Source organism: Bipolaris sorokiniana, assembly GCF_000338995.1.
Source record: "Bipolaris sorokiniana ND90Pr unplaced genomic scaffold COCSAscaffold_10, whole genome shotgun sequence".
NCBI classification, from domain to species: domain Eukaryota; kingdom Fungi; phylum Ascomycota; class Dothideomycetes; order Pleosporales; family Pleosporaceae; genus Bipolaris; species Bipolaris sorokiniana.
The window spans coordinates 731162-753235 of record NW_006911904.1 but is presented as its reverse complement, the minus strand read 5'-3'; the positions used below and the strand labels follow the sequence as shown (position 1 = coordinate 753235).

The window sequence follows — 22074 nt, the reverse complement described above, 5'->3', positions numbered from 1 at the left end:
GATAAGAGCTGGATCATGCAGTATATAATAGCTATTCATGTTGCCATGATAATCATGCAACATCAATGGCGCTGGCCAATCTTCATTTCAATCATTCACTTTTTGTCGTGTTCACATATATGTAGGAGCCATGCGTCTACCACTTGGCCTCCTTCCTGGCGAGGAACTCGTTCAGGACGGCGACATCCTTCTCCAGCGCAGCTAGCCACTTTTCCAGCTCGGCCTGGACCTTGGCATCGTCGTCTCCCAGCTTCTTGTAGAAGTCGGCGCGGTATGGGGTAGCGCTCATGGCGGCGCTGAAAATGGGCTTGACGACGAACGAATGGTGGGGCTTGAGGGTATTGCCGTAGGCGTCACGGAAGGATTGGGCAAGCTCCACGGATGAGTTGGTGATGTTGTGACGGAGAGCTTGGGCAGTAAAGTCCAAGCCACTGGAAAAGCCGTCAGTAAAGGGTCTTTGGAGGTGGTAGAGAGTGCATACCGGTTCAGCCATACAAGGCCCTCAGTGGCAGTGTGCTTCTTCTCCTTGAGCTCGTTGAGGACAAGGTCCTGGAGGGTCTCGGACAGTGTTGGTGCAGCGAGCTGCCTGTCTTGGATTTTCTGTCTTGTATTGGTACGTGTACGGGTATTGGGTTGGTTCACTTGGTGCGCACCTTGATGTTGCCGGCCATGTCATTCTTGACTGGCTTGAAGGCTACTCCGCCCAAGACATCGAAAAGAGTAGTCAAGCTCTCAGCAGCCTGGAGAAAGTCGGTCGTCTTGATAGCTTTGTCATTGGACTCGTCAATGGAGACATCGACGAAGCTCTTGTTGAGCGTGTCGAAGAAGGTTCCGCCTGGGGGGATTGCAACTGCCATTGTGGAGTATGTATGTATGTGTGTAGTGCAGGAAGGGATGAGGAAAAAGCAATGGCAAGCAGGGCAACAGAGGAATAGATGGAGCTTTTGATGTCGGCCAGGTGGTCTGGCTAGAGCGGTGAGCTCTGGTGAATGCACTGGGTGTGGCGTGGCGGGGTGGGGCAGTGAGCTAGCGCGGGGAACGCGCAACACACAGGGTCTCGACGAGGGGAAGCCATCCGCGCCCGCTAACACTTGGACTACCACAGTGGTTGCATACACCAATACTCCCCCAGGCTGCCACTACAGCACAGTTCGGGACCGGAAAGGCAATAGCTGAGTCCCTTTTCCATCACCTGCATTGCTCAAACACAAAGAATGGTTGCCTAGAGAGCAAGAGAAATCATTGTTGACATGTAGAAGTATTTGTACTAGCCTCCTCATGGCCTGGTCCAGATACGAGTCTAGCATCATCTGTCCCTCTCCCGCTCATGCCGGGCTGAACGTCCAATAACATCAACCATGGTCTCACACATCCATGCCGCAGTCGTTATATACCGCATCGCCTGCATTCTTGGGGACGGCATCGGCCCCGAGGTCATAGAAGCTGGTGTCCGTGTGCTCAACACACTATCCTCTACCCTTGGAACCTTTGAATTCCACTTTACTACTTTTGACTGGGGCGCCACACGTCTGCTCAACGAGGGCGAATGTATGCCCTCGAACGGTCCCGACGAGCTTAAGGACTACGATGCCATCTACTTTGGCGCTGTAGGCCGGCACGGCGTCCCAGATGAGCTCTTGCTGACTTCTTTGATCCTGCCCATACTCAAGTCGCTAGATCATCATGTCAACGTGCGGCCTAAGCGGATTTTCCCAGACACCACCTCTCCACTGATAGTTTGCACACCTACCGACCTTGACTGGATCATCATCTGTGAGAACAGCGAGGGCAACTTCTCGGGCCAGGGTGGTGTCCTTCATCAAGATGCTCCACACGCAGTAGCTACCGAAGTGAGCATCTTCACCAGAGCCGGCACCGAGCGGGTCATGAGATATGCATTTGAGATAGCCAGGTCGCGACCACGGAAGAAATTGACCATGGTGACCAAGATGAATATCCACAATCATGGCATGGCGCTCTGGGACAAAGTTTTTGACGAGGTTGCAAAACAGTATGAGGACGTGCAGACTGACACCATGCTCGTTGAAGCAATGCCGACCCGCATAACTCTGCGTCCCTCGTCCCTCGACACAATCGTCGCTACTAATCTGCATGCAGATATCCTGTCGAATCTTGCAGCGGCACTCAGCGGATCAACTGGCATAACTACTTGGTGTAATCTTGACCCTTCGCGTAAGAACCCAGGCTTGTTTGCGCCGAATCATGGTTATGCACCTGGCAACGCTAGAGCAGGCATCGCCAACCCCATTGGAGCGTTTTGGAGTGCTGCCGAGATAGTGCGATGGGTTGGTGAGGACAAGACAGCCGGTGTACTGATCAAGGCTATCGAAAACGTCACTGGGCGTGGTATCAAGACCAGAGACCTTGGTGGGAGCGATACCACCAACAGCGTGACTGTTGCTGTATGCGCCGAAGCCGAGAAGCTCCTGAAAGCATGAGTAACGCGAAAGAAGTAGTTCATAATACATACCTATAACCATACACCGAATATCTTGCCAATCTCAAGCCCAATACCTTCAGACATTCAAGTCCTCTTACCATTCACTCCAAGAACACAGCAGGAATCTCACTCCGTCCCTCTACAACCCGACTCCTCATCCTTCTCTCCCCCCTCTTCCTCTCATCCCCCACATCCAACAAACCAAACCAGTTCCTCCACACCTTAACCGCCCTCCCCTGAATCAACCCTTTGCTAATCGGCCCAAAATCATTACTATCAAGACTCTTCCGCCAATTATCCCCTTCAATCCACACATGTCCATACGGCACCACCACCTTGCCCAGCTCCCGCTGCTGCGCCTCAGGAACAACAGAGTCCGGGTCGAAATCCGCAAGCCCATCCGGCGACCCTTGCACTCTGGCCGCATGCGCCGCGGGATCGAAAGCGTAGCCGCGAACGGGATACACGGTGTCGCCTTCAACCGCTACTACGCGTTTAATACCCATTTCAGAGGGCTTGTGTGGTTTCCAGAACGTCACTACATCGCCGCGCTTCACGCTCCATTCATTGTTGTCGTTTTGCTCGCTCTTTGCTCCTCGTCTGGAGTGCTCGAGGTATGGGCGCACGAGGACGTAGTCTTCCCGGCCTGTCTCGTGCGCGTTGGGACTGAGGGTGGGTGACATGGAGGAGCCGCGGACGTGTTGGAACTCAATGTAGTGGTCGCGTAGGAAGAGCATTGCGCATATCGCTACTAGACCGTTGGTACCCCATTTCACGTAGCGGCTGCTTGAGCCTGAGCGACTCTGTTCGGACCATTTCGACGGAGGCGGGGGTGGAAGTGGGGTGGAAGCATTGCTCGGTGTCGCAGGTATGGTGGACTTTGGATGCGGTGGGGCTCGGGCAGCAGGTCTCGGGGTCAGGCCTGGCAGAGATGTCTTTACCTGCGCTTTTGGTGTAACGCGAGGTTTCGGAGGGAGGCGCGCGGGAGGTTTGGGTGGCATTGGGTGAGTAGTGGTCACTTAAAAGTCAAGCTCGCCGTTCACAGGCCAAGGCGCATCCGCTTCGGCTATTCTTGCTCGCACTGCACAATCATTGTGCAGGCACACGCAAACAAGGCAGAACTCGCATCTTGTTACACAACCCAATCTACAGCTCAAAATGACCTTATCAATATGCAAACTTCAAGTGGTATAGGCGTGTATCTAGCTAAATGGCAGCTATAGTACAGGGACTAGTACATATCCAGATATGCAATGGCTACCATTCGGTCGTGTCAATGCTCATCAATTCCATATTCCAATCTACTTGAGCGCCTTGATAACGGCGTCGGCGTACTCGAAGGTCTTGGCCTTGCCGCCGAGGTCACCAGTGATGGTCTGTGGTAAAGTTAGCGATTTGTCCTCCGCAACAAACATGCGAGATACTACGTACCTTGCCCTCAGCAAGGACCTTGAAGATAGCCTGCTCAATGTTAGCGGCCTCGCTGTTGAGGCCCATGTGTCGCAGCATCATGATGGAGCTGAGAAGAAGCGCGGTGGGGTTGGCAAGCTGCTTGCCAGCAATGTCGGGAGCGGATCCGTGGACAGCCTCGAAGATGGAGCAGTTGTCACCAATGTTTCCAGAGGGAGTCAGACCGAGACCACCAATGAGACCAGCGCACATGTCGGAGAGAATGTCTCCGTACAGGTTGGGCATGACGAGCACCTTGTCGTTGTAGGGGACAGGGTCGGTGACCATCTTCAAGCAAGTGTTGTCGAGGAGCTCGGCGTCAAACTCAATGTCGGGGAAGTCCTTGGAAATCTCGCGGGCAGTGCTGAGGAAGAGACCGTCGGACATCTTCATGATGGTGGCCTTGTGGACGGCGCGGACCTTCTTCCTGCCAATGTCGCGGGCGTGCTGGAAGGCGTATCGCAGGACGCGCTCAGAGGCCTCGCGGGTGATGAGCTTGATGCTCTGTACGACGCCATCTACCACAATGTGCTCAATACCAGAGTACTCGCCCTCAGTGTTCTCGCGGATCAGGACGGTGTCAACGTCGTCGTAGGGCGTCTTGTAGCCAGCAATGGACCTGCAGGGACGGACGTTGGCGAAGAGGTTGAAGGTACGGCGAAGGGTGAGGTTGAGCGAGACGTGGCCCTTGCCAATGGGTGTGGCCAGCGGGCCCTTGAGAGCGACGAGGTTCTTCTTGACGCTAGCAATTGACTCGTCGGGGATGACCGTCTTGCCCTCCTCGTTCAGGCGCGGGGTGACGTCGACTGACTCCCACTTGATGGGCACGTTGGCGGCCGAGTAGATGTCCTTAACCGACTGCGCGATTTCGGGGCCGATACCGTCACCCTCAATCAGGGTGACGCAGTACTTGCCATCGCTACCCTTTGTGCCGTGGAACTTGGCGACCTCAGAGGCGTATGTGCGGGCGGAGACCTGGGCCATGTATCAGCCTGTTTTTTCTCGTCTTCTTTCAATTCCTTTTCCCCTTCTTTTTTTCGTATTTTCCCACCTCTCCTACTCTCTATCACAAGGGCAAATGCGCGAGTTGGTAGTAACTCTGGCAAACGTGCGGTCCCGCTATTACATGGAAGCTCACCTGGGACAGTGCGGGCGCCCATCTTGAGCGGTTGGCCTGGCGCAGGCATTGGCGCGCGGGCGAGGCGAAAGAACGAGCAGCCAGCATATTGAGCGAGTAGAGAGTTGTTGGTGGGACCCAATTGCAGCTACACCGGGGGTCAGTGGCAGGTCGTTGAAGTGCGGCGGAGGAGTTGCGCAAAGCTTGGATACAGAAAAAGAAGGCTCCACCGGCCGCGGGCGTCTTCGTGCGTCAAACCGGTACCTTCCGCCTTTGTCATGCGCATCCCGCGCTACGCATCCTTGCATCCTCGGCTCGTGCCCTTCATCTTTCTTCTCCAATATGCCCACGTCTATTTCCTGTATGTACATATAGTCGGAAACTACATACTACAAGGCTTTGCTCATTACAACTGCCGTATCGTCTTCCCTCACTGGAGTTGCTATACACAGAACTCGCAGCATAAGGGCAACCAGCCACCAAACCATTATCCGAAGAGCGGAAAACCGAACTAGCATCTCCTTCTCCATCTTGGCGAGCACGGGGGATTTCGTTCCGACTATTCTCTCCATTTTCTCCATGGACTTAATTCTGCCAGTAAAAGAGTAGACACAAAGTAACAGTGATCTGGACAATTAGTAAAACAAGCGTTACCGCGCAGGTGACGATAATGACTTCCGTCTCCATTTCGCTTGAGATGATACTTTCGAAACGATACTCCGTGCAAGAAAGACTTATATAAGGCAAGCTTACCAGCGTTTCCATACCGTGACGAATGACCACCTCACCAGCAAACACACAAGCTACGCTATAACAACTCTCTACGTTTGTTTGCCCATTTGGTCTCTCTCGCCAAAGACACACTCCAAACCAATTGCTCCGTCTCCACTACCCACCTTCACCCCCTCGCTTCAGACTCCTTGATACCCTCTCTCACAACATACACATACCGCCCCCTCTTCTCAACTCGAACATCCACCTCACAAACTCCTCCCTCATCAAACCGCTCATACAGCGGCAAAACAGAAACCTCGCTCCCTCCACTCACCCTCCTCGTCACTGTTACTGCTCTAGATGGTCTTGACACGCTACATTCCTCTCCCGCACCCAACCCCGCTTGCGTATCCATTCCCTGTTCTGTGTGCATTCGTCTTTCTATGTTCATTCGTCCTTCTAGTCCGATGTTGCGTGGGCCGCGGATGCGCCTTCTGCACTGGAGGTTTTGATGTAGCTTGTAGAGGATGCAGAGAAGCAGGATGCAGGAGGCGATGATGAGGATTATCCAGAAGGGTTTGGAGTGGGGCCAGGAGAAATCGGGGGTGGAGGAGGAGACGGACGTGTTGGGCTGTGGGAGTTGCGTAGTGAGTTAGCGTGCATCTGGGGGGTTTCGCAAGAGAGAAAAGAGAGCACAAGAGAGAAGAGTGTAGCGGGAATGTGTATAGGGAGGAGAAACGGAGTTTGTTGGTTAGCAAGGTTTGCTGTTGTGCGTTGGGGTGATGCGGGAATAGCAAACGCAATGGGATTTTGTGAGGCAGGGGATATAGATGTAGTGGTTTGGAAGAGGAAAGAAGGTAAACAGCTTAGGGAGTACTGTGAAAAAGATGAGGCAAAAGTAAACGAACATATGACGCGATATCCCCAGCCAAACAATTTGGTGTCAAAATGGTGGGCTAACAACAATTGGATATCGTAGCCACAAATACATTACCATACCACTGCCAACCCCCCAATAAGAACAATATCCCTATAACCCACCCTGCCCAAAACATCTCATCTACAACTCCACACATCTATCTCACCCCCTACTCCTCCTCAAATACTCCCCCCAATCCGTCTTCTCCCCCTTAACCTCAACCCCCACAACTCCTTCCCCCTCCCTCCACCCGACCCACTTCTCCAAATCCAACAAATGCCTCATCGTCGGCCTTCCATGCGGGCACGACCACGGCTTATCCATACCCCCCATATGCCTCACAATCTCGCGCATACGCTGCGTCTTGAGCGTCTTACCAATCATAACTGAGCTCCTGCACGCACGGCTAGCGAGTAACTTGCGGACTTTGGAGGGGCGCAAGATGTATGCTGAAGATGAGGAAGTGGAAGAGGAAGGAGGGTTGTCGAGGATGAGAGAGAGGAGTTCTTCAAGGTCTGAGGGGGTGAAGGTTACCTCTTTGGACATGGGAAGGGAGGTGAGGCTTGCGCGGGTACCGGGCCGGGGTTCAGTGTCAGATGTAGGGTTGAGCTCGACGACGAAGCCGTTGGCGGTTAGAGTGGGTTGGTTTGCGAGGATTATTTCTTCTTCTACGGCGGTTAGTTCGAGGGGGTGGGGGTGCACTAGGCGCTGGGAGACGAGTTTGGTGGTTGCGGATAGGCGTTCAAAGTTGTATTTTTCGTCACTGGCGTGCTGGTCGATGATGAAGAGGTGCGAGTTTGGTGATGTTGAGGTTGGGGGTCGTACGGCTATGATGAAGCCAAGGTTGAATTGGCCGATGATGCGCATTTTTCCGAAATCAGCTTTTGTTACTGTTAGACTGAGACGTTCTTCTGCCTCTTCTCCATTTGACTGGACATCGGTAGACAGCATTGCCGTTTGATCAACTCGTGCCCAAGATGCATCGATAGAGGATCGAATGTGCTGCGCATGATGGGCAATCGACTCAATATTGGTCTTGATGACGCGTCTGAGGTTGATAGTCCAGTGCTTCTTTTGGGTAACCGTAAAGAGCTTGTCGGCACGCTTTAGGCTCATCTCACTGGGCTGAGCCGCAGTCTCTTCAGCCTCCGCAATCAGTTTAGTAAACCTGGCTTCCTCTCTGGCCTTCTTCTCGGTATCGTCCTCGTACTCATCGTCCGAATCTTCACCAGCTGCCTCTGATTCTTTTTCAACAACCTCAACAGGCTCAGCGTCCAAGGATCCGTCAGACATGGACAATGAGCGATCTGGAGAAGCGCGGGACAAGGCAGTCATGTTGTTGATACGTGGCCCCTCGAGTGCCCTGGATGGCAAGCGTTTCACAGGAGAGGGAGAGCGTATTGGTATACGAGTCGCGTTGATATGACCTTCACCCTCGTCGTCTTCGCCTTCATCCTCGTCTTCGTCTTCATCCTCGTCTTCATCACTGCTCTCCAATTGCGTGCCCGGTGCTGTGAACCCGCCCAAGCCCTTCTTGAACAGGTTTTTATTTGGTGTCTGATCTAATGACTTGGCAGAAGAAGAAGACTTTGGGATGTGTATCCTCGATCGCCTTGAAGCTACCCAATGACTACCAGTACCAATTGTAGAGACAGTTGTAGTATCGCCAACTGTTATTGTGGCCTGCTGAACCGTTGTTCGCATGGGGCGCATACGATCAAAAGCATTCTGAATGGTGCTTTGTGATAACGGCTTCTGGGGAGTTTGCTTTATAACCGGGACTGGCTGTTCTGCACCTTCACCTTGTTGATTAGGTTCAGCAGACATTGATGGGCGTGTTAGTCCCGCCGAGCGAGGGCTCTGAGACGCCACACGTGCATTAAAATCTTGAATGGCCCTGGAAAGCTGCGGGTGCCCAGCAGCAACATCATGTGTATTTACCTCGGGTTCAAATAATGGAGATTGTGATCGTGGACGAGTCGTCCGGTCTTCAGAGTCGCGGCCAGCGAATCGTTCGAGAAGGCTCGCTTTCACAAATCCGGGACGGTTAGCCACATCAGGCACGTCTCGTGTCGAAGCTCTTCTAGAGCTCTCTTGTATCGCCGCCCCGTCATCATCTGAGCCTTCTGGATCGCTCTGGTCGCTTTCTCGTACAGATGTAGTGCTTTCACGAGGTTGGATCGTGGGAGGTTTAAAGACAGATGTCGATGTTTTATTTTTTAGCAGCTGAGACTGAGGTACACTTTGTTCATGTCCCTGGAACAACTCGAGTAGGGAGTCCTTGATGTTCTCCAGGAGCACTGCTTGGTCATGGAGCATGATGGTGCGTTTGTCTGGGCTTACATTGACATCGTAGGCGTTTGTATCAAGTTTGATGTCGGCAAAGACAAAAGGAGACTGTGTGGTGTTGTAGGATTTGTAGACCTCATTGAATGCTTTGGAAACCTGAGGCAGGTTGCAGGGCCGCGAATTCACAAAGAACATTTGTTTGTCTGGCGTCTGACGACCCTCGCCTACGACGGGACGGGATATGTGGCCTACTATCTTGACGGTCCGCGATGCTATGTCGTTGTGTGCGTCCGGGACCTTGATATTTTGTGTGGCGCCCGGCCTATTGGAGGGGTCCATGATGAACTCGAGGTTGAGGGGTATGAGGGCGGTCACTGTCTTTGCACCATACACATTGGAGATGTTGTCCCGCGTGCTGGCATTTGCATTGGTTGCAAAGGCTACTGTCTTCTTCCTTTGGATATATGTCAGTATAGTCGGCAATGCATGCACATGCTATCGGCCCCCACTGACCCTTTGGGTATCTGGTTGCTGACCGAAAACTTAACCCCGACACTGATGCATGCATATGCATTCAGCAGCTGTAGGACCTTGTTGTATTCGCGCTTGATGTTCTTCTCGAGTTCCTTTCGCCTCACGGGTAGATTATGGAACAGAGTGTCGACCACGACGGTGGTGCCCTGCTTAGCAGCCACAACCGACGTTCCCTTGAGCTTGCCCGACTGCTCGAAGTCGAGCCTGGTGCCCTTTGGCCCATCTGAGGCTCTGCTTGTGACGATGTAAAATTTGGAGAGGGCACATAGCGATGACAAGGCCTCGCCACGGAAGCCGAAAGTCTGCAGCGACGTGAGGTCGTCGTAGGTGGCAAGCTTGGAGGTGTAGTGCTTCAGGGCAATGGTTTGGTAGTCTTGGGGCGAGATGCCAGAGCCGTTATCTTGGACTTCGATGGTGTCGAGGCCGTAATTCTTGAAGCGTACCTCTACGCTGGACATCAGCTGACTGCCACCGTCTTTAGTCGAGAGTGTCGTGGCAAGGACATACCAATGGCCGTGGCGCCTGCATCGATGCTGTTTTCCACTAGCTCTTTGCAGACAGACTGCAGGTCGACAATAACCTGACCCGACTGTATCTGGTGCACAGAGCGGCTTTCTATGGCCTTGATTGTGGCCATGTCAATTCAGCCCATGTTCACGGTGAGCGCTCACTCACACAGCCTGCTTGACTGAGTGACGCGCGACGCGTCGGGGAGCGAGCCAATGGGCTCATGCGCGCTAGTAGCATGTGGGGTTGCGTTGCAGCTGCATCTCTCCTCCGGCTCGCTTGGGTTCGCCTCTACCACATACTTACATACATATTCATGGACTTAGTTGTGTATAGGTGCATGCGCATGTGCTCTCGCGTGTGATTGCATACAATGGGCGTCCCAAACGATCTTGCGCAACTGCAGAGGCCTTTGCGTTTCCTGCAGGCGCAGTCTCAAAAAAAGCAGGATGAGTGAGTTGGCCCAACTGACGCAAGTCCGCTTGTATCAAGCCCAAGAAAGGAATACCTAGAACAATTACCAATGCTCAATCGACCGTAGCGCATATTTTCTTGGGTCTGTCTATATACGTATATATGTGTGACTAACGCATGAACAGAGTTGCGAGGAAGAAGCGTGAACTTGCTGAAGCTGAAGAAGAGGCGAAAGGCCTCAAGACCGACTACCTAAAAGCCATCATTTACTATGCTCGGGCCGACTGCCTTCAGCTGGCAAACATGATGTATGAGAAGCTTCCTGTCGAAGTACGTGAGATGGTGTACGAATATCTCTGTGTAGACGCCGACCGTCCCATTCCAGTTGGCCCCTACTATCATTTCCGTGTATACAACAAGCCTTACGTCTATCCTCCGGAAGCCGAGACGGACTGCGACTCGGAACCCGACATGCTTGAAAAACTTTCCGTCCCAGGGTCAGCATCCGGTGCACCCGGCGACAGCGCACCAATAGCACGCAAGCCACCAGTCAACTGGGGTGATGAACTGCAAGTAGACCCAGAGCTCATTAAGCGCATCTCCCGCTTGTATGTCGACGAAGACCAAGAAGAGGCGACACTGGGTAGCAACTACACCATCCTCCCAGATGGCCGAGTCAAAGAGAAGCACACCCACAAGCCCCCTAGCGACATGGTGCTTCCTAGCAGTCATTTTCTGGACTACAGATACGTTGGCCCATTAGTGTCGTATGAGACGCAGAAGATGTACTACACGCGGAACACCTTCTCTGTATGCAGCGTTGAGAATGCTCTTTTCAATTTTCTGGCCCGGAATACTTGCTATGACAGCAGGAAGAAACGGGAGCGCGATCTTGGTCCGATTCACTCTACGACACTTGGTGATGTGCCGCCGTTCTTTGCAGCAGATCATATACGTCGTCTGCAAATCCGGGTCAAGTTTGAGCATTTCCTCAAGGATCTTCCGGGGAGGCAATGTTTCTTCGATCGATACGCATACGAGCAGCGCTTCCTGCGCATGACATGGGGTTATCTAGAGGGACTCACGCACTACCTGGAGCGTCGCCCCAGGGATAAGATAGAGATTGAGTTTATCATCATGAGCGAGCTGTCAAACATGGATAGCGTCAGGGGGCTGGATGACTGGAATAATGCAGTGGTAGAACGCGACCGTTGCTATATAAACTTTTTACAGTGCATCCGGAACATGGTGTACAAGGTCATGTACGACCAAGAAGACACTGTGGTCAAAGTCACGCGTTACGATGCAAGACATTGGGTGTTCCCGAGTGACATTACCGGCGTGTTTGGGCTGACGAAAGAACAGTGGGAATATGTAAGTGCAGGCTTGTCTTTCGAGTTAGGTACATGTGTAGTACATACAGGCATGGGCATGGACATAGACATAGACATGACCGAGGCTGTTGGGGGTGTTGAGATTCAAGCTAATGTTACTTTTAGGAGAAAAGCAAGCAGGTCGGCCAGCAAGACTGGGTAGGGGACTTTTTTGTGATGCAGCAAGGCGCTGATCTGTGGGATCTGCCTGGAGTGCGCGAAGACGAGATGGAAGAAATGGTCTTGAAGAGATGGGGCATGACATCTGTCTTCCAGAAGGTAGCCAAGGAACCGGTCCGGGAAGGCAGCTATTGGCCTGTGATGGACAAGACATGAAGAGCGTATAGACGCATGTGTGCTGTGCGCAATACGACGTCCATGCGCTACTTATCGGCAGGATGGGCTTTGTAATAGCTAATTTACATGTCATGGTTTCGCGGCGCGCGGACGCCGGGGCGGACGAGTAAGCCGATTGGCTGGGTGCCTGGGGAATGCAGCCACTTACTTACGTAGTATAGTCGTCGTACTAGAGCAAATGCAAGGGCAGCCATAAGCCGGGTGCCCTGGCCCCCCGCAGGTGGTCGGCTCTGGTCTGACTGTACTTTCGCTACTCCACTATGTATTGTGCATACGGAGCAATCAGCGCAGAGAGTACATGCCTACTATGCCATCCACACGAAGAAGAAGCTTCGCCGAGGGCCCCATGGCGCTAGATCCGAGTCCACGGCCCCGTCCGGCAGAAAGTGCCTGGCGTTTAGTGTGGCGGCGAGTTGCCGGGGGGGCGGCGCCAAGTCATGCAATCAAACATTCAAAGACCCTCTTTGCGGCCCTGGCTTGATCCGACGCCAACGGGAATTTCTTGACGCCCTCGACTTCTCGCTTTCCTGGGCTTTCCCTCCCGATTCACCTCGTCCTGCCCTGCCTGGCGCGACTCTCCCCTCCCCCCCTTCATCACTGCTACCATGGCCGCCAACGTGAGCTTCGTCTCGCCCACGGCAGATGCCAAAGCAGCCCAAGTCCTGCAGGATTTCGACACCAGCGGCCTCCTTTCGTCCGTCGTGACTGGCCTCACCGTCTGGAAGCTGGCCTTGACGCTAATCGTGACTGCTGTCGCATACGACCAGTGTATGCATTGCACCGCACTTCGCCATATGTGCGCGCCCGACACCGCCTGCTAACCTGCGCACAGTCAAGTACATTTGGAACAAGGGCTCCATTGTTGGCCCTTCATGGAAGATTCCCTTCATCGGCCCCTTCCTTGAGTCGGTCAACCCAGACTTCAACAAGTATCATGAAAAATGGTCGTCGGGCCCGCTGAGTTGCGTCTCGGTATTCCACAAGTACACCGCCCCACAAACCACCCCCGCAACTCTGCATGTCCTAATTGCCCTCTCAGATTCGTCGTCATTGCCTCAACCCGCGACATGGCCCGCAAGATCTTCAATTCGCCATCATTTGTCAAGCCTTGCGTCGTCGATGTCGCCTACAAGCTCTTGCGCCCCGAAAACTGGGTTTTCCTGGATGGCCGCGCCCACGTTGACTACCGCAAGGGCCTCAACAGCCTCTTTACTCGCCAGGCGCTTGAACAGTACCTTCCTGGCCAAGAGGACATCTACAACAAATACTTCAAGCAATTCGTCCATCTTTCCCAGGTTGAGAACAAGGGCAAGCACGTGCCCTGGATGCAGGAATTCCGTCTGATGATCACGGCCCTTAGCTGCCGCACCTTTGTTGGCCACTACTGCTCCGACGAGGCTGTCAAGAAGATTGCCGACGACTACTATCTAATTACCGCCGCCCTTGAACTGGTCAACTTCCCAATCATCATTCCTTTCACCAAGACCTGGTACGGCAAAAAGTGCGCCGACATGGTTCTCGACGAGTTCTCCAAGTGCGCCGCAAAGAGCAAGGTTCGCATGGCTGCTGGGGGCAAGAAGGAGTGCATTCTTGACTTCTGGGTCGATAACATGATTCAGTCGGAAAAGTACCGCAAGAGGGTCGAGGCAGGCGAAAAGGTCGATGACTCCGAGAAGCCCGCTACCGTGATCCGCTGGTTCAGCGACATTGAAATTTCCATGACCATCTTCACATTCCTCTTCGCCTCGCAAGACGCCACCTCCTCTGCCGCTACATGGCTGTTCCAGATCATGGCCGACCGACCCGAGTACCTTGGCAAGATCCGCGAGGAGAACATCAAGGCCAGGAATGGCGATGTCCACGCCTCGCTTTCCCTTGACGCCATTGAGAAGCTCCAATGGACTCGTGCCATTGTCAAGGAGACTCTTCGCTACCGTCCCCCGGTTATCATGGTCCCCTACCTTGCCAAGAAGGATTTCCCCGTGACGCCAGACTACACTGTGCCCAAGGGCTCCATGGTCATCCCTACCACCTACATGGCCCTCCACGACCCCGAAGCTTACCCTAATCCCGAGTCATTCGAGCCTGAACGATGGATCACTGGTGACGCCGATCAGCAAACCAAGAACTGGCTCGTCTTTGGCACAGGCCCTCACTACTGCCTGGGACAGACGTATGCCCAAGCCAACCTCATGTTGATGATTGGCAAGGCGAGCATGTTGCTTGACTGGGACCATAAGGTCACTGACCAGAGCGAGGTCATCAAGGTTTTTGCCACCATTTTCCCCATGGTATGTCTCATTCGTCGCTTCACATGCTTAGGACTCTCGCTGATACTATGCAGGATGACTGCCTTCTTACATTCAAGGACCGAGTAGCGGCATAGATGCTCCGAGCCCAGCCATGTGATGCGCACTTTAGCGAGTCTTGCTTGCATTTCCATGCGTATGGTTGGAGGTGAAGACCTTAATTTCAATTCTCCCAAGGCGGAGGTCAACGCGCCTCTGTTCTCGCTTTTTTAATTATAATGATCACGGCCTGTTTTGGCTTGATGAGTACAGTGCAAGCTGAGATGAATTAATACTGGGGAGGATGGGTCTACATAGAGGACGGTGGATAATGCAATCAGAGCAGAAGGAAAGATTAGAAATTTTACCCTTTGTCTCACTACTTACACTACTTTTGGCACTTTGTATTTCGCAATGCGATGTCGTGCATATAGAGTATATGCATATGTAAGAGAGATGAACCATGCCAGGGGTCTGAGCCAGATCTTATTGTTTCATTCGGTGAGGGCTTACTTGATGTCATCAATGTCTCAAACCTAGCTTAGCACTGCCACACGAATAGACTGTAATCTCTTTACCCCACTCTCTACACGCTGTATAGAGCTAGTAAAAACTTAGAGAAAAAAAAAGACGGAGCAAAATTAGCCAATCTTTTTATATATGGTGCTAGGTATGTAATAGTATAGGCGTAGAGTCAGTATCTCGCAACTATATACAGGAGTAATGATGTACTGCTGTCCACCACTTGTATTCGAGCAAAGCTATGACCAACTACTCTGGTAACTTTGAGCTCATCGATCGCTCCGCAATCCGATAGACTTTCAATCGCTCCCGACATGCAACTTACGGGCCACTCTTGAGCCTCTGCTTGCTCTCCGCGCTCTGTTCGGAATAAGCTCCGGGTACCCGGGCAAACTCGCGCCGAGCAACACATGCCAAAGGCCCGTGTGTTGAGTTGCCGACCAAGCTGCTATCGTGCTGCATCACACCTACACCTACACAATCTCTCCTTCAGTACAGCACGACGGCCCTGTACATAATATCGCACCATGGCGCCGGGCGCCTCCACCTCCGACCGCGATCGCGTTGGCCCACACCCGTCATACATTGAGATTGCGAAGCCATACATTCTACAATCGCGCATGCAGAAATGTCTCTCAGATATCAACATGAGCGATGCCAAAGAAGATGCTGTGCGTCTCCAAGGCGTTGCATGGATCGACCAAGTACGACGAGCGCTGCAACTACCTATTCGCACCTTCAACACTGCCGTCATCTATTACCACAAGTTCAGGTTGCTACATGCAGACAATGAATACAATTGGGCCGATGCGGCCGCGGCAGCACTGTTCACAGCGTGCAAGATTGAGGACACGTTGAAGAAGAGCAGGGAAATCCTGTGTGCTCATTGGAACCTCAAAGCTGCGCCCGGGGAAACGCTGAGTAGCGATGATCCTGTTCGTCCACCTCCCAACCCGTACTTCTACGGCAATCTTGGGGCTGACATTGTATCCAGCGCTTCGACAGTCATTCCAAACTCATCATCGGTCTCGAACGGCTCATGCTCGAAAGTGCCGGTTTTGACTTCCGCAACCGATATCCTCAAAAAGTCATGGTCAAACTTGCTCGAGCCCTAAAATTTGACGCCAACGTCGAGGCGAAGACAACTTGGAACCTGAGCATCGACTTGTACAGGACATTTGCGCCGCTGAAACAATCCACGCCAACCCTGGCCATTGCGTGTCTAGAGCTGGCGGCGAGACTGCACGGAAAGGACGCTACAAAGTTTGTCGATGCAGGACCTGTCAAATACAACACATGGGCAACTAGCCGGGCAGAGGTCATGGAAACGCTGCTTGATCTCTTGGACCTTTACACCCACCACCGTGCCGCGACATCCGTTGGGCCCAATTACACGCTCGAGCACTTTCTCAACATTCGTATTGGATTGAACCAGGAAGCGTCGGCTGCAAATATTCCTCGCTATTCCCAATATGCGTCTGAGGCGGCATCAGAAACCGGGGTTACGGGCAATGGTACAAAATCTCGAAATGGCATCGGCCCTGCAAGCCCATTGACACCAGCAACTCCTGTCACGTTGTCACCTGGCACTGAGCACGCACCCAAGTCGGCTATAGGGATCCGTGGTCAGAATGGCACAGTCAGGTTTATGCTGGATGCTGCCAGAGCCCATGACGAGCGCGCTGAAGTAGAAAAATTTCACAAGGTCGAAGAAGAGGAGTACGAGGTGGAGGTGTCCAATGACACTAGGCCCGATGACAGGGAAAGAGACAGGATACGAGTTGGACGAGTGCGTCGAGAATAAGCATTTAACACACCACATGGCTTTATGCCATCCTGTTTGATATGGTAGAGGGAAGCTAAAAGTTGCTAGACAAGATTGTCCCAGCGATTTGAACAGCTGGGATGGGGTCTTTTTTGTATCCGGAGATTAGCGAGGGACTAAGTCTATTTGAGACCACCGAGACAGACCTTATTCAAAACAAGGAAAGTCGGGCGGTTGGTTTCCTTGACGACGGCAACGTCTACTTGCCCATCGGATGGTTCATGCTTGAAATCTAGGGACGCAGGAGAGAGATAAGTACGGAACCACACGAACAAGAGTAAAATATGCGGAGCTATACATTGGGCGTAATCAAACGCATACGGCAAGGATCGTCTCAAGGTGGAAGAGTGCACAGCAGGAAACGACGACCATCAACAGACAAGGTCTGGAGCCGAAAACCGACGCAGCTGATGAAGACAGCACGATGATGGTGGCGGTTGAAACAGTCAGCGCATAGGCAAGGGTGGAGGAGGGGGCATGGTTCTGATGGTTCATCTCTATAACCTAGACGCTCGCCTCCATGACCATGGTTGTCCACTTCTACCAAGCAGAGGAAGCGTATGTAAAGCGGTATGCACAGATGAGAGCAGTCTTTACTGAGGTTGTTTTTGGTTAGCAATGGCCTCTGAGTATACTTCAGCACTAAGCTCAAGTCTTTCTTTGGTGTGATGCTCAAGAGCCATATGCTCTGCTTTAGCTGTAGTGATAGAGCAATACTACAAGCTACTAAAAAACACGGATCAAAAGCCAGTTTGGATTGATAAGCGTTATAGGAAACGATGCAAATTCACTAATCGTGTAGTTGTACAATGCCAGTCTTTGTGTTGACTTCCTTTCCTCATGTGTCTCGAGACATTCTTGGAATTTTCACCGGACATAACGGAGATAAGCCCGATGGGCTCTAATATCGCTCCAACGTCTCAGGTGCCTGTGACGATCTAATTTCTAAGCGCTTATGAGCAAATTGGCGCTGAGTACGGACACAACCATAAATCTGGAAGGAAATCTAGTCAGAAAAGAGTGACAAGGGCGTAGATTAGGCCTAGAGCGCCCAGACGGTTTGAATGCATGCGGTTCCACGGCAACAGGCGTTCGCGTTGGTGCTGCAGAAAGTCGCTTTGGGGCGCAGCGCCGGCGCATTAGAGACTACCCAAAAACAATTGCGGTAGTGATAGGGTAAGAGAAGGTAGAGCCATGGAAAGACGTCTGGGCGCGAGGGCGTTGCGATGCCTTATAATGGACAATTAGGCAAGATGAAGTCTGGCATCTGGGCGCTGCAAGACCAGATGTAGAATACCCAGTGGCTGGAGGGGGCAGTGACGATATTCAAGTCGGATCAGTCTCCACTTGTGTCGCAGCACTATCCAATGACATGCATTGGGCTGCAGTGCGGCAACCCCAGATGGAGTGGATGACGATAGCCCGTCTGCGTAGACAGCAATTGTAATTGAGTCATTTATCCAATGCCCGTCCATGGGACAGCACGAGGCAAATATAGGCTGTTGTAAGCAGAAAGAGGGGGCGGGCAGAGTGCAATGGGCAAAGGGCGCTGCAGACAATCTGCTTTGGGCATTGCAGGTTACCTCGCGCCACCATCATGGGCCGTGCATTAGCGAGGAAAGCGCGACCGACCCCACCACTAGCCCTACTAAAAACCTTCGCTCCCCCTCGCAGCAGAACTCTCCTCACTCAGACGCCTGCCCGCCTCTACGGCTTACAATCACCCTCTCGTCTGTCTGACTCTGGTCGACTGCTGCGCCAGAGACTTCAGCTCAACTCCCACTCCATCCATCGAGCCCGCGCGTTCAAAGCGGGGTATTCGTTGCTCCCCCACTACTGAATTTTCGTAAAAGAAGACAGTAAAAACACCGCCAAAATGGTCAAGTAAGTCGCCACTTTTTTTCTCGCTCGTCTTGAGACACCAGGAGCCTCTGTCCTCGTCTTGTCTGGCAATCAGGGAACCATGGCTAACGGCATGACAGCTTCACGGTCGAGGAGGTACGTAGCGCGCTCGCACACGCAGCAGCACCCCGCATCGCGCCACAATTGGCGGCAGCGACGATGACGATAACAACATCAACCTGAGGAATTGCATACTGACAATGCCTCTAGATCCGTGGTCTCATGGACGATCCTAAGAACATTAGGAACATGTCCGTTATTGCTCACGGTAAGCGCCCGCGACAGAACCCCGCAATGCGTGGCAAGACACATGGCTGACGTACCCCACCACAGTCGATCACGGAAAATCCACCCTCACCGACTCGCTTGTCCAGCGTGCCGGTATTATCTCAGCTGCCAAGGCTGGTGAGGCTCGTTTCACTGATACTCGTGCCGACGAGCAGGAGCGTGGTGTCACCATCAAGTCGACTGCCATCTCCCTGTACGCCCAGCTCAACGACGCAGAGGACCTTAAGGACATCCCTGTCAAGACTGAGAAGAACGACTTCTTGATCAACTTGATCGACTCGCCCGGTCACGTTGACTTCTCGTCCGAGGTCACTGCCGCTCTCCGTGTCACCGATGGTGCTCTCGTCGTCGTCGACACCATTGAGGGTGTCTGTGTCCAGACCGAGACTGTCCTGCGTCAGGCTCTTGGTGAGCGTATCAAGCCCGTTGTCATCATCAACAAGGTCGATCGCGCTCTTCTCGAGCTCCAACTCTCCAAGGAGGATCTGTACCAGAACTTCTCTCGTGTCATCGAGTCCGTCAACGTCGTCATTGCCACCTACTTCGACAAGACCCTCGGTGATGTCCAGGTCTACCCCGAGAAGGGTACCATCGCCTTCGGTTCCGGTCTCCACGGCTGGGCTTTCACTATCCGCCAGTTCGCTGCTAGGTACGCGAAGAAGTTTGGTGTTGACAAGAACAAGATGATGGACCGTCTCTGGGTAAGTGCATGATTTTCGAGAGGAGATTGCAAGCTGCTAACCAGTACTAGGGCGATAACTACTTCAACCCCAAGACCAAGAAGTGGACCAAGGTTGGAACCCACGAAGGCCAGACTCTTGAGCGTTCGTTCAACACCTTCATTCTGGACCCTATCTTCCGCATCTTCAACGCTGTCATGAACTTCAAGAAGGATGAGATCCCAACTCTCCTCGAGAAGCTTGAGATCAAGCTCACCTCCGATGAGAAGGATCTTGAGGGCAAGGCTCTCCTCAAGGTCGTCATGAGGAAGTTCCTTCCCGCCGCTGACGCTCTCCTCGAGATGATGGTTCTCCACCTTCCTTCTCCCGTCACTGCCCAGAGGTACCGCATGGAGACTCTGTACGAGGGTCCCCACGACGATGTCAACGCCATTGGTATCCGTGACTGTGACCCCAAGGGTCCTCTCATGCTGTACGTTTCCAAGATGGTGCCCACTTCCGACAAGGGTCGTTTCTACGCTTTCGGTCGTGTCTTCTCTGGTACCGTCAAGTCTGGTCTCAAGGTCCGCATCCAGGGTCCTAACTACACCCCTGGCAAGAAGGACGACCTTTTCATCAAGGCTATCCAGCGCACTATTCTCATGATGGGCCGTTTCGTCGAGCCCATTGAGGATGTCCCTGCCGGTAACATTCTCGGTCTTGTCGGTGTTGACCAGTTCTTGCTCAAGTCTGGTACTCTTACCACCAACGAGACTGCCCACAACCTCAAGGTTATGAAGTTCTCCGTTTCCCCCGTCGTTCAGCGTTCCGTCGAGGTCAAGAACGCTCAGGATCTCCCCAAGCTGGTCGAAGGTCTCAAGCGTCTATCCAAGTCGGATCCTTGCGTTCTGACCTACATTTCGCCATCCGGTGAGCACGTTGTTGCTGGTGCTGGTGAGCTGCACTTGGAGATTTGCTTGAAGGATCTCGAGGAGGACCACGCTGGTGTTCCTCTCCGCATTTCCGACCCCGTCGTCCAGTACCGTGAGACTGTCAACGCAACTTCCAGCATCACTGCTCTGTCCAAGTCGCCCAACAAGCACAACCGTCTCTACCTCACTGCTCAGCCTTTGGATGAGGAGGTTTCCAGGGCCATTGAGAGCGGCAAGATCGCTCCTCGTGACGATATCAAGACTCGTGCCCGTATCCTAGCTGACGAGTACGGCTGGGATGTCACCGATGCCCGTAAGATTTGGTGCTTCGGTCCCGACACCACTGGTGCCAACTTGCTCATTGACCAGACCAAGGCCGTCCAGTACCTGAGCGAAATCAAGGACTCTGTCGTCTCTGGTTTCCAGTGGGCCACTAAGGAAGGTCCCATTGCTGAGGAGCCCATGCGTTCCGTCCGCTTCAACATCCAGGATGTCACTCTCCACGCTGATGCCATTCACCGTGGTGGTGGCCAGATCATCCCTACCGCGCGTCGTGTCCTTTACGCCGCCACTCTCCTTGCCGAGCCTTCCCTGCTCGAGCCCGTCTACCTCGTCGAAATCCAGGTTCCCGAGCAAGCCATGGGTGGTATTTACGGTGTCCTCACCCGAAGAAGAGGTCACGTTTTCGAGGAGAACCAGCGTGTCGGTACTCCTCTGTTCAACGTCAAGGCATACCTTCCCGTCAACGAGTCTTTCGGTTTCACTGCCGATCTCCGTGCCGCCACCGGTGGACAGGCCTTCCCTCAACAAGTCTTCGACCACTGGCAGCTTCTCCAGGGTGGATCGCCACTTGATGCCACCACCATGGTTGGTAAGATTGTTGCCGACATGCGTAAGCGCAAGGGTATCAAGGTTGAGGTGCCTGACGTCTCCAACGTAAGTTTCTCTCTAGATTCCACCATCCAATCATGTGCTAACAAATTTCGCAGTACTACGACAAGCTATAAAGGAAAACTGTCAAAAGCACTAGATTTCCTTTCCTCGCAACTCTGGGTCATCCCTCAGTCATGGGCAAGCTCGTGGCCGCTGGTCTATGTATGACGCAAATGGCTCCCCTCTATTTCAAGAGCAGTTAGAGTTAGTAAATGTCGGTCCGGGCGGTTCGCCCATAACGGTCAGGTTTTTGCGGGTTTGCACGAAAGATACGGATGATGACCCGTTATTTCCTTACCTGTTCTTGGTGTCGTGTAGTTGGAGAAAACCAAACTATGTTGCACAAAAATCGTTGGCTGTTGCTCTGATATTTTCGTGTGTGAGTGTGAGCAGTGAACGTGATGTTGCTGGTAGGAGCAGTGAATGTGGAGGGGCAGGTCTAGTCACGTGCTCACGGGTCAGCGAAGCTATGACCTCTGGTCGCGCTAAGAACAACGCGAATTACGTGCGCTTGGCTCAACTCCCGTGCCGCGGAATCCACCCTCAACTTGCAGCAAAAGTTTACTTATTCCTACCTTCCGAATCGCGTAA

At 52.9% G+C, this 22074-nt stretch overlaps 10 protein-coding genes across 10 annotated transcripts; 6 read left to right on the top strand and 4 right to left on the bottom strand.

Moving 5' to 3' along the window:
- Positions 1-52: 52 nt before the first annotated feature.
- On the bottom strand, positions 53-1011 carry COCSADRAFT_221602 (uncharacterized protein). Its single transcript, XM_007703666.1, has 3 exons — positions 654-1011; positions 482-600; positions 53-431 (listed from the first exon to the last, which is right to left on the bottom strand). Exons 1-3 carry the CDS (start codon positions 855-857, stop codon positions 137-139), a joined length of 618 nt encoding a protein of 205 aa, XP_007701856.1. The 5' UTR covers positions 858-1011; the 3' UTR covers positions 53-136.
- Positions 1012-1115: 104 nt separating this feature from the next.
- Positions 1116-2511, top strand: COCSADRAFT_221585 (uncharacterized protein). Its single transcript, XM_007703665.1, has one exon. The coding sequence runs from the start codon at positions 1359-1361 to the stop codon at positions 2457-2459; it is 1101 nt and encodes a 366-aa protein (XP_007701855.1). The 5' UTR covers positions 1116-1358; the 3' UTR covers positions 2460-2511.
- On the bottom strand, positions 2512-3524 carry COCSADRAFT_221586 (uncharacterized protein). Its single transcript, XM_007703664.1, has one exon. It carries the CDS (start codon positions 3460-3462, stop codon positions 2563-2565), a length of 900 nt encoding a protein of 299 aa, XP_007701854.1. The 5' UTR covers positions 3463-3524; the 3' UTR covers positions 2512-2562.
- A 96-nt stretch (positions 3525-3620) lies between these two features.
- Positions 3621-5239, bottom strand: COCSADRAFT_38420 (uncharacterized protein). The gene is made up of 3 exons (XM_007703427.1): positions 5049-5239; positions 3893-4885; positions 3621-3837 (listed from the first exon to the last, which is right to left on the bottom strand). Exons 1-3 carry the CDS (start codon positions 5133-5135, stop codon positions 3763-3765), a joined length of 1155 nt encoding a protein of 384 aa, XP_007701617.1. The 5' UTR covers positions 5136-5239; the 3' UTR covers positions 3621-3762.
- A 61-nt stretch (positions 5240-5300) lies between these two features.
- Positions 5301-5733, top strand: COCSADRAFT_221567 (uncharacterized protein). Its single transcript, XM_007703663.1, has one exon. It carries the CDS (start codon positions 5306-5308, stop codon positions 5540-5542), a length of 237 nt encoding a protein of 78 aa, XP_007701853.1. The 5' UTR covers positions 5301-5305; the 3' UTR covers positions 5543-5733.
- A 783-nt stretch (positions 5734-6516) lies between these two features.
- COCSADRAFT_38419 (uncharacterized protein) lies at positions 6517-10140 on the bottom strand. The gene is made up of 3 exons (XM_007703426.1): positions 9991-10140; positions 9463-9928; positions 6517-9403 (listed from the first exon to the last, which is right to left on the bottom strand). Exons 1-3 carry the CDS (start codon positions 10118-10120, stop codon positions 6823-6825), a joined length of 3177 nt encoding a protein of 1058 aa, XP_007701616.1. The 5' UTR covers positions 10121-10140; the 3' UTR covers positions 6517-6822.
- Positions 10141-10363: 223 nt separating this feature from the next.
- Positions 10364-11940, top strand: COCSADRAFT_27986 (uncharacterized protein; the record flags this gene model as incomplete). Its single annotated transcript, XM_007703358.1, has 2 exons — positions 10364-10443; positions 10590-11940. 2 exons carry the CDS (start codon positions 10364-10366, stop codon positions 11938-11940), a joined length of 1431 nt encoding a protein of 476 aa, XP_007701548.1.
- Positions 11941-12340: 400 nt separating this feature from the next.
- On the top strand, positions 12341-14593 carry COCSADRAFT_221542 (uncharacterized protein). Its single transcript, XM_007703662.1, has 4 exons — positions 12341-12902; positions 12967-13117; positions 13174-14425; positions 14479-14593. The coding sequence occupies exons 1-4, from the start codon at positions 12740-12742 to the stop codon at positions 14518-14520; spliced, it is 1608 nt and encodes a 535-aa protein (XP_007701852.1). The 5' UTR covers positions 12341-12739; the 3' UTR covers positions 14521-14593.
- An 878-nt stretch (positions 14594-15471) lies between these two features.
- Positions 15472-16748, top strand: COCSADRAFT_162077 (uncharacterized protein; the record flags this gene model as incomplete). Its single annotated transcript, XM_007703661.1, has 2 exons — positions 15472-15879; positions 15939-16748. 2 exons carry the CDS (start codon positions 15472-15474, stop codon positions 16746-16748), a joined length of 1218 nt encoding a protein of 405 aa, XP_007701851.1.
- A 1684-nt stretch (positions 16749-18432) lies between these two features.
- COCSADRAFT_38416 (uncharacterized protein) lies at positions 18433-22024 on the top strand. The gene is made up of 6 exons (XM_007703425.1): positions 18433-18653; positions 18752-18767; positions 18882-18939; positions 19005-19660; positions 19711-21486; positions 21540-22024. The coding sequence occupies exons 1-6, from the start codon at positions 18646-18648 to the stop codon at positions 21555-21557; spliced, it is 2532 nt and encodes an 843-aa protein (XP_007701615.1). The 5' UTR covers positions 18433-18645; the 3' UTR covers positions 21558-22024.
- Positions 22025-22074: the final 50 nt, after the last annotated feature.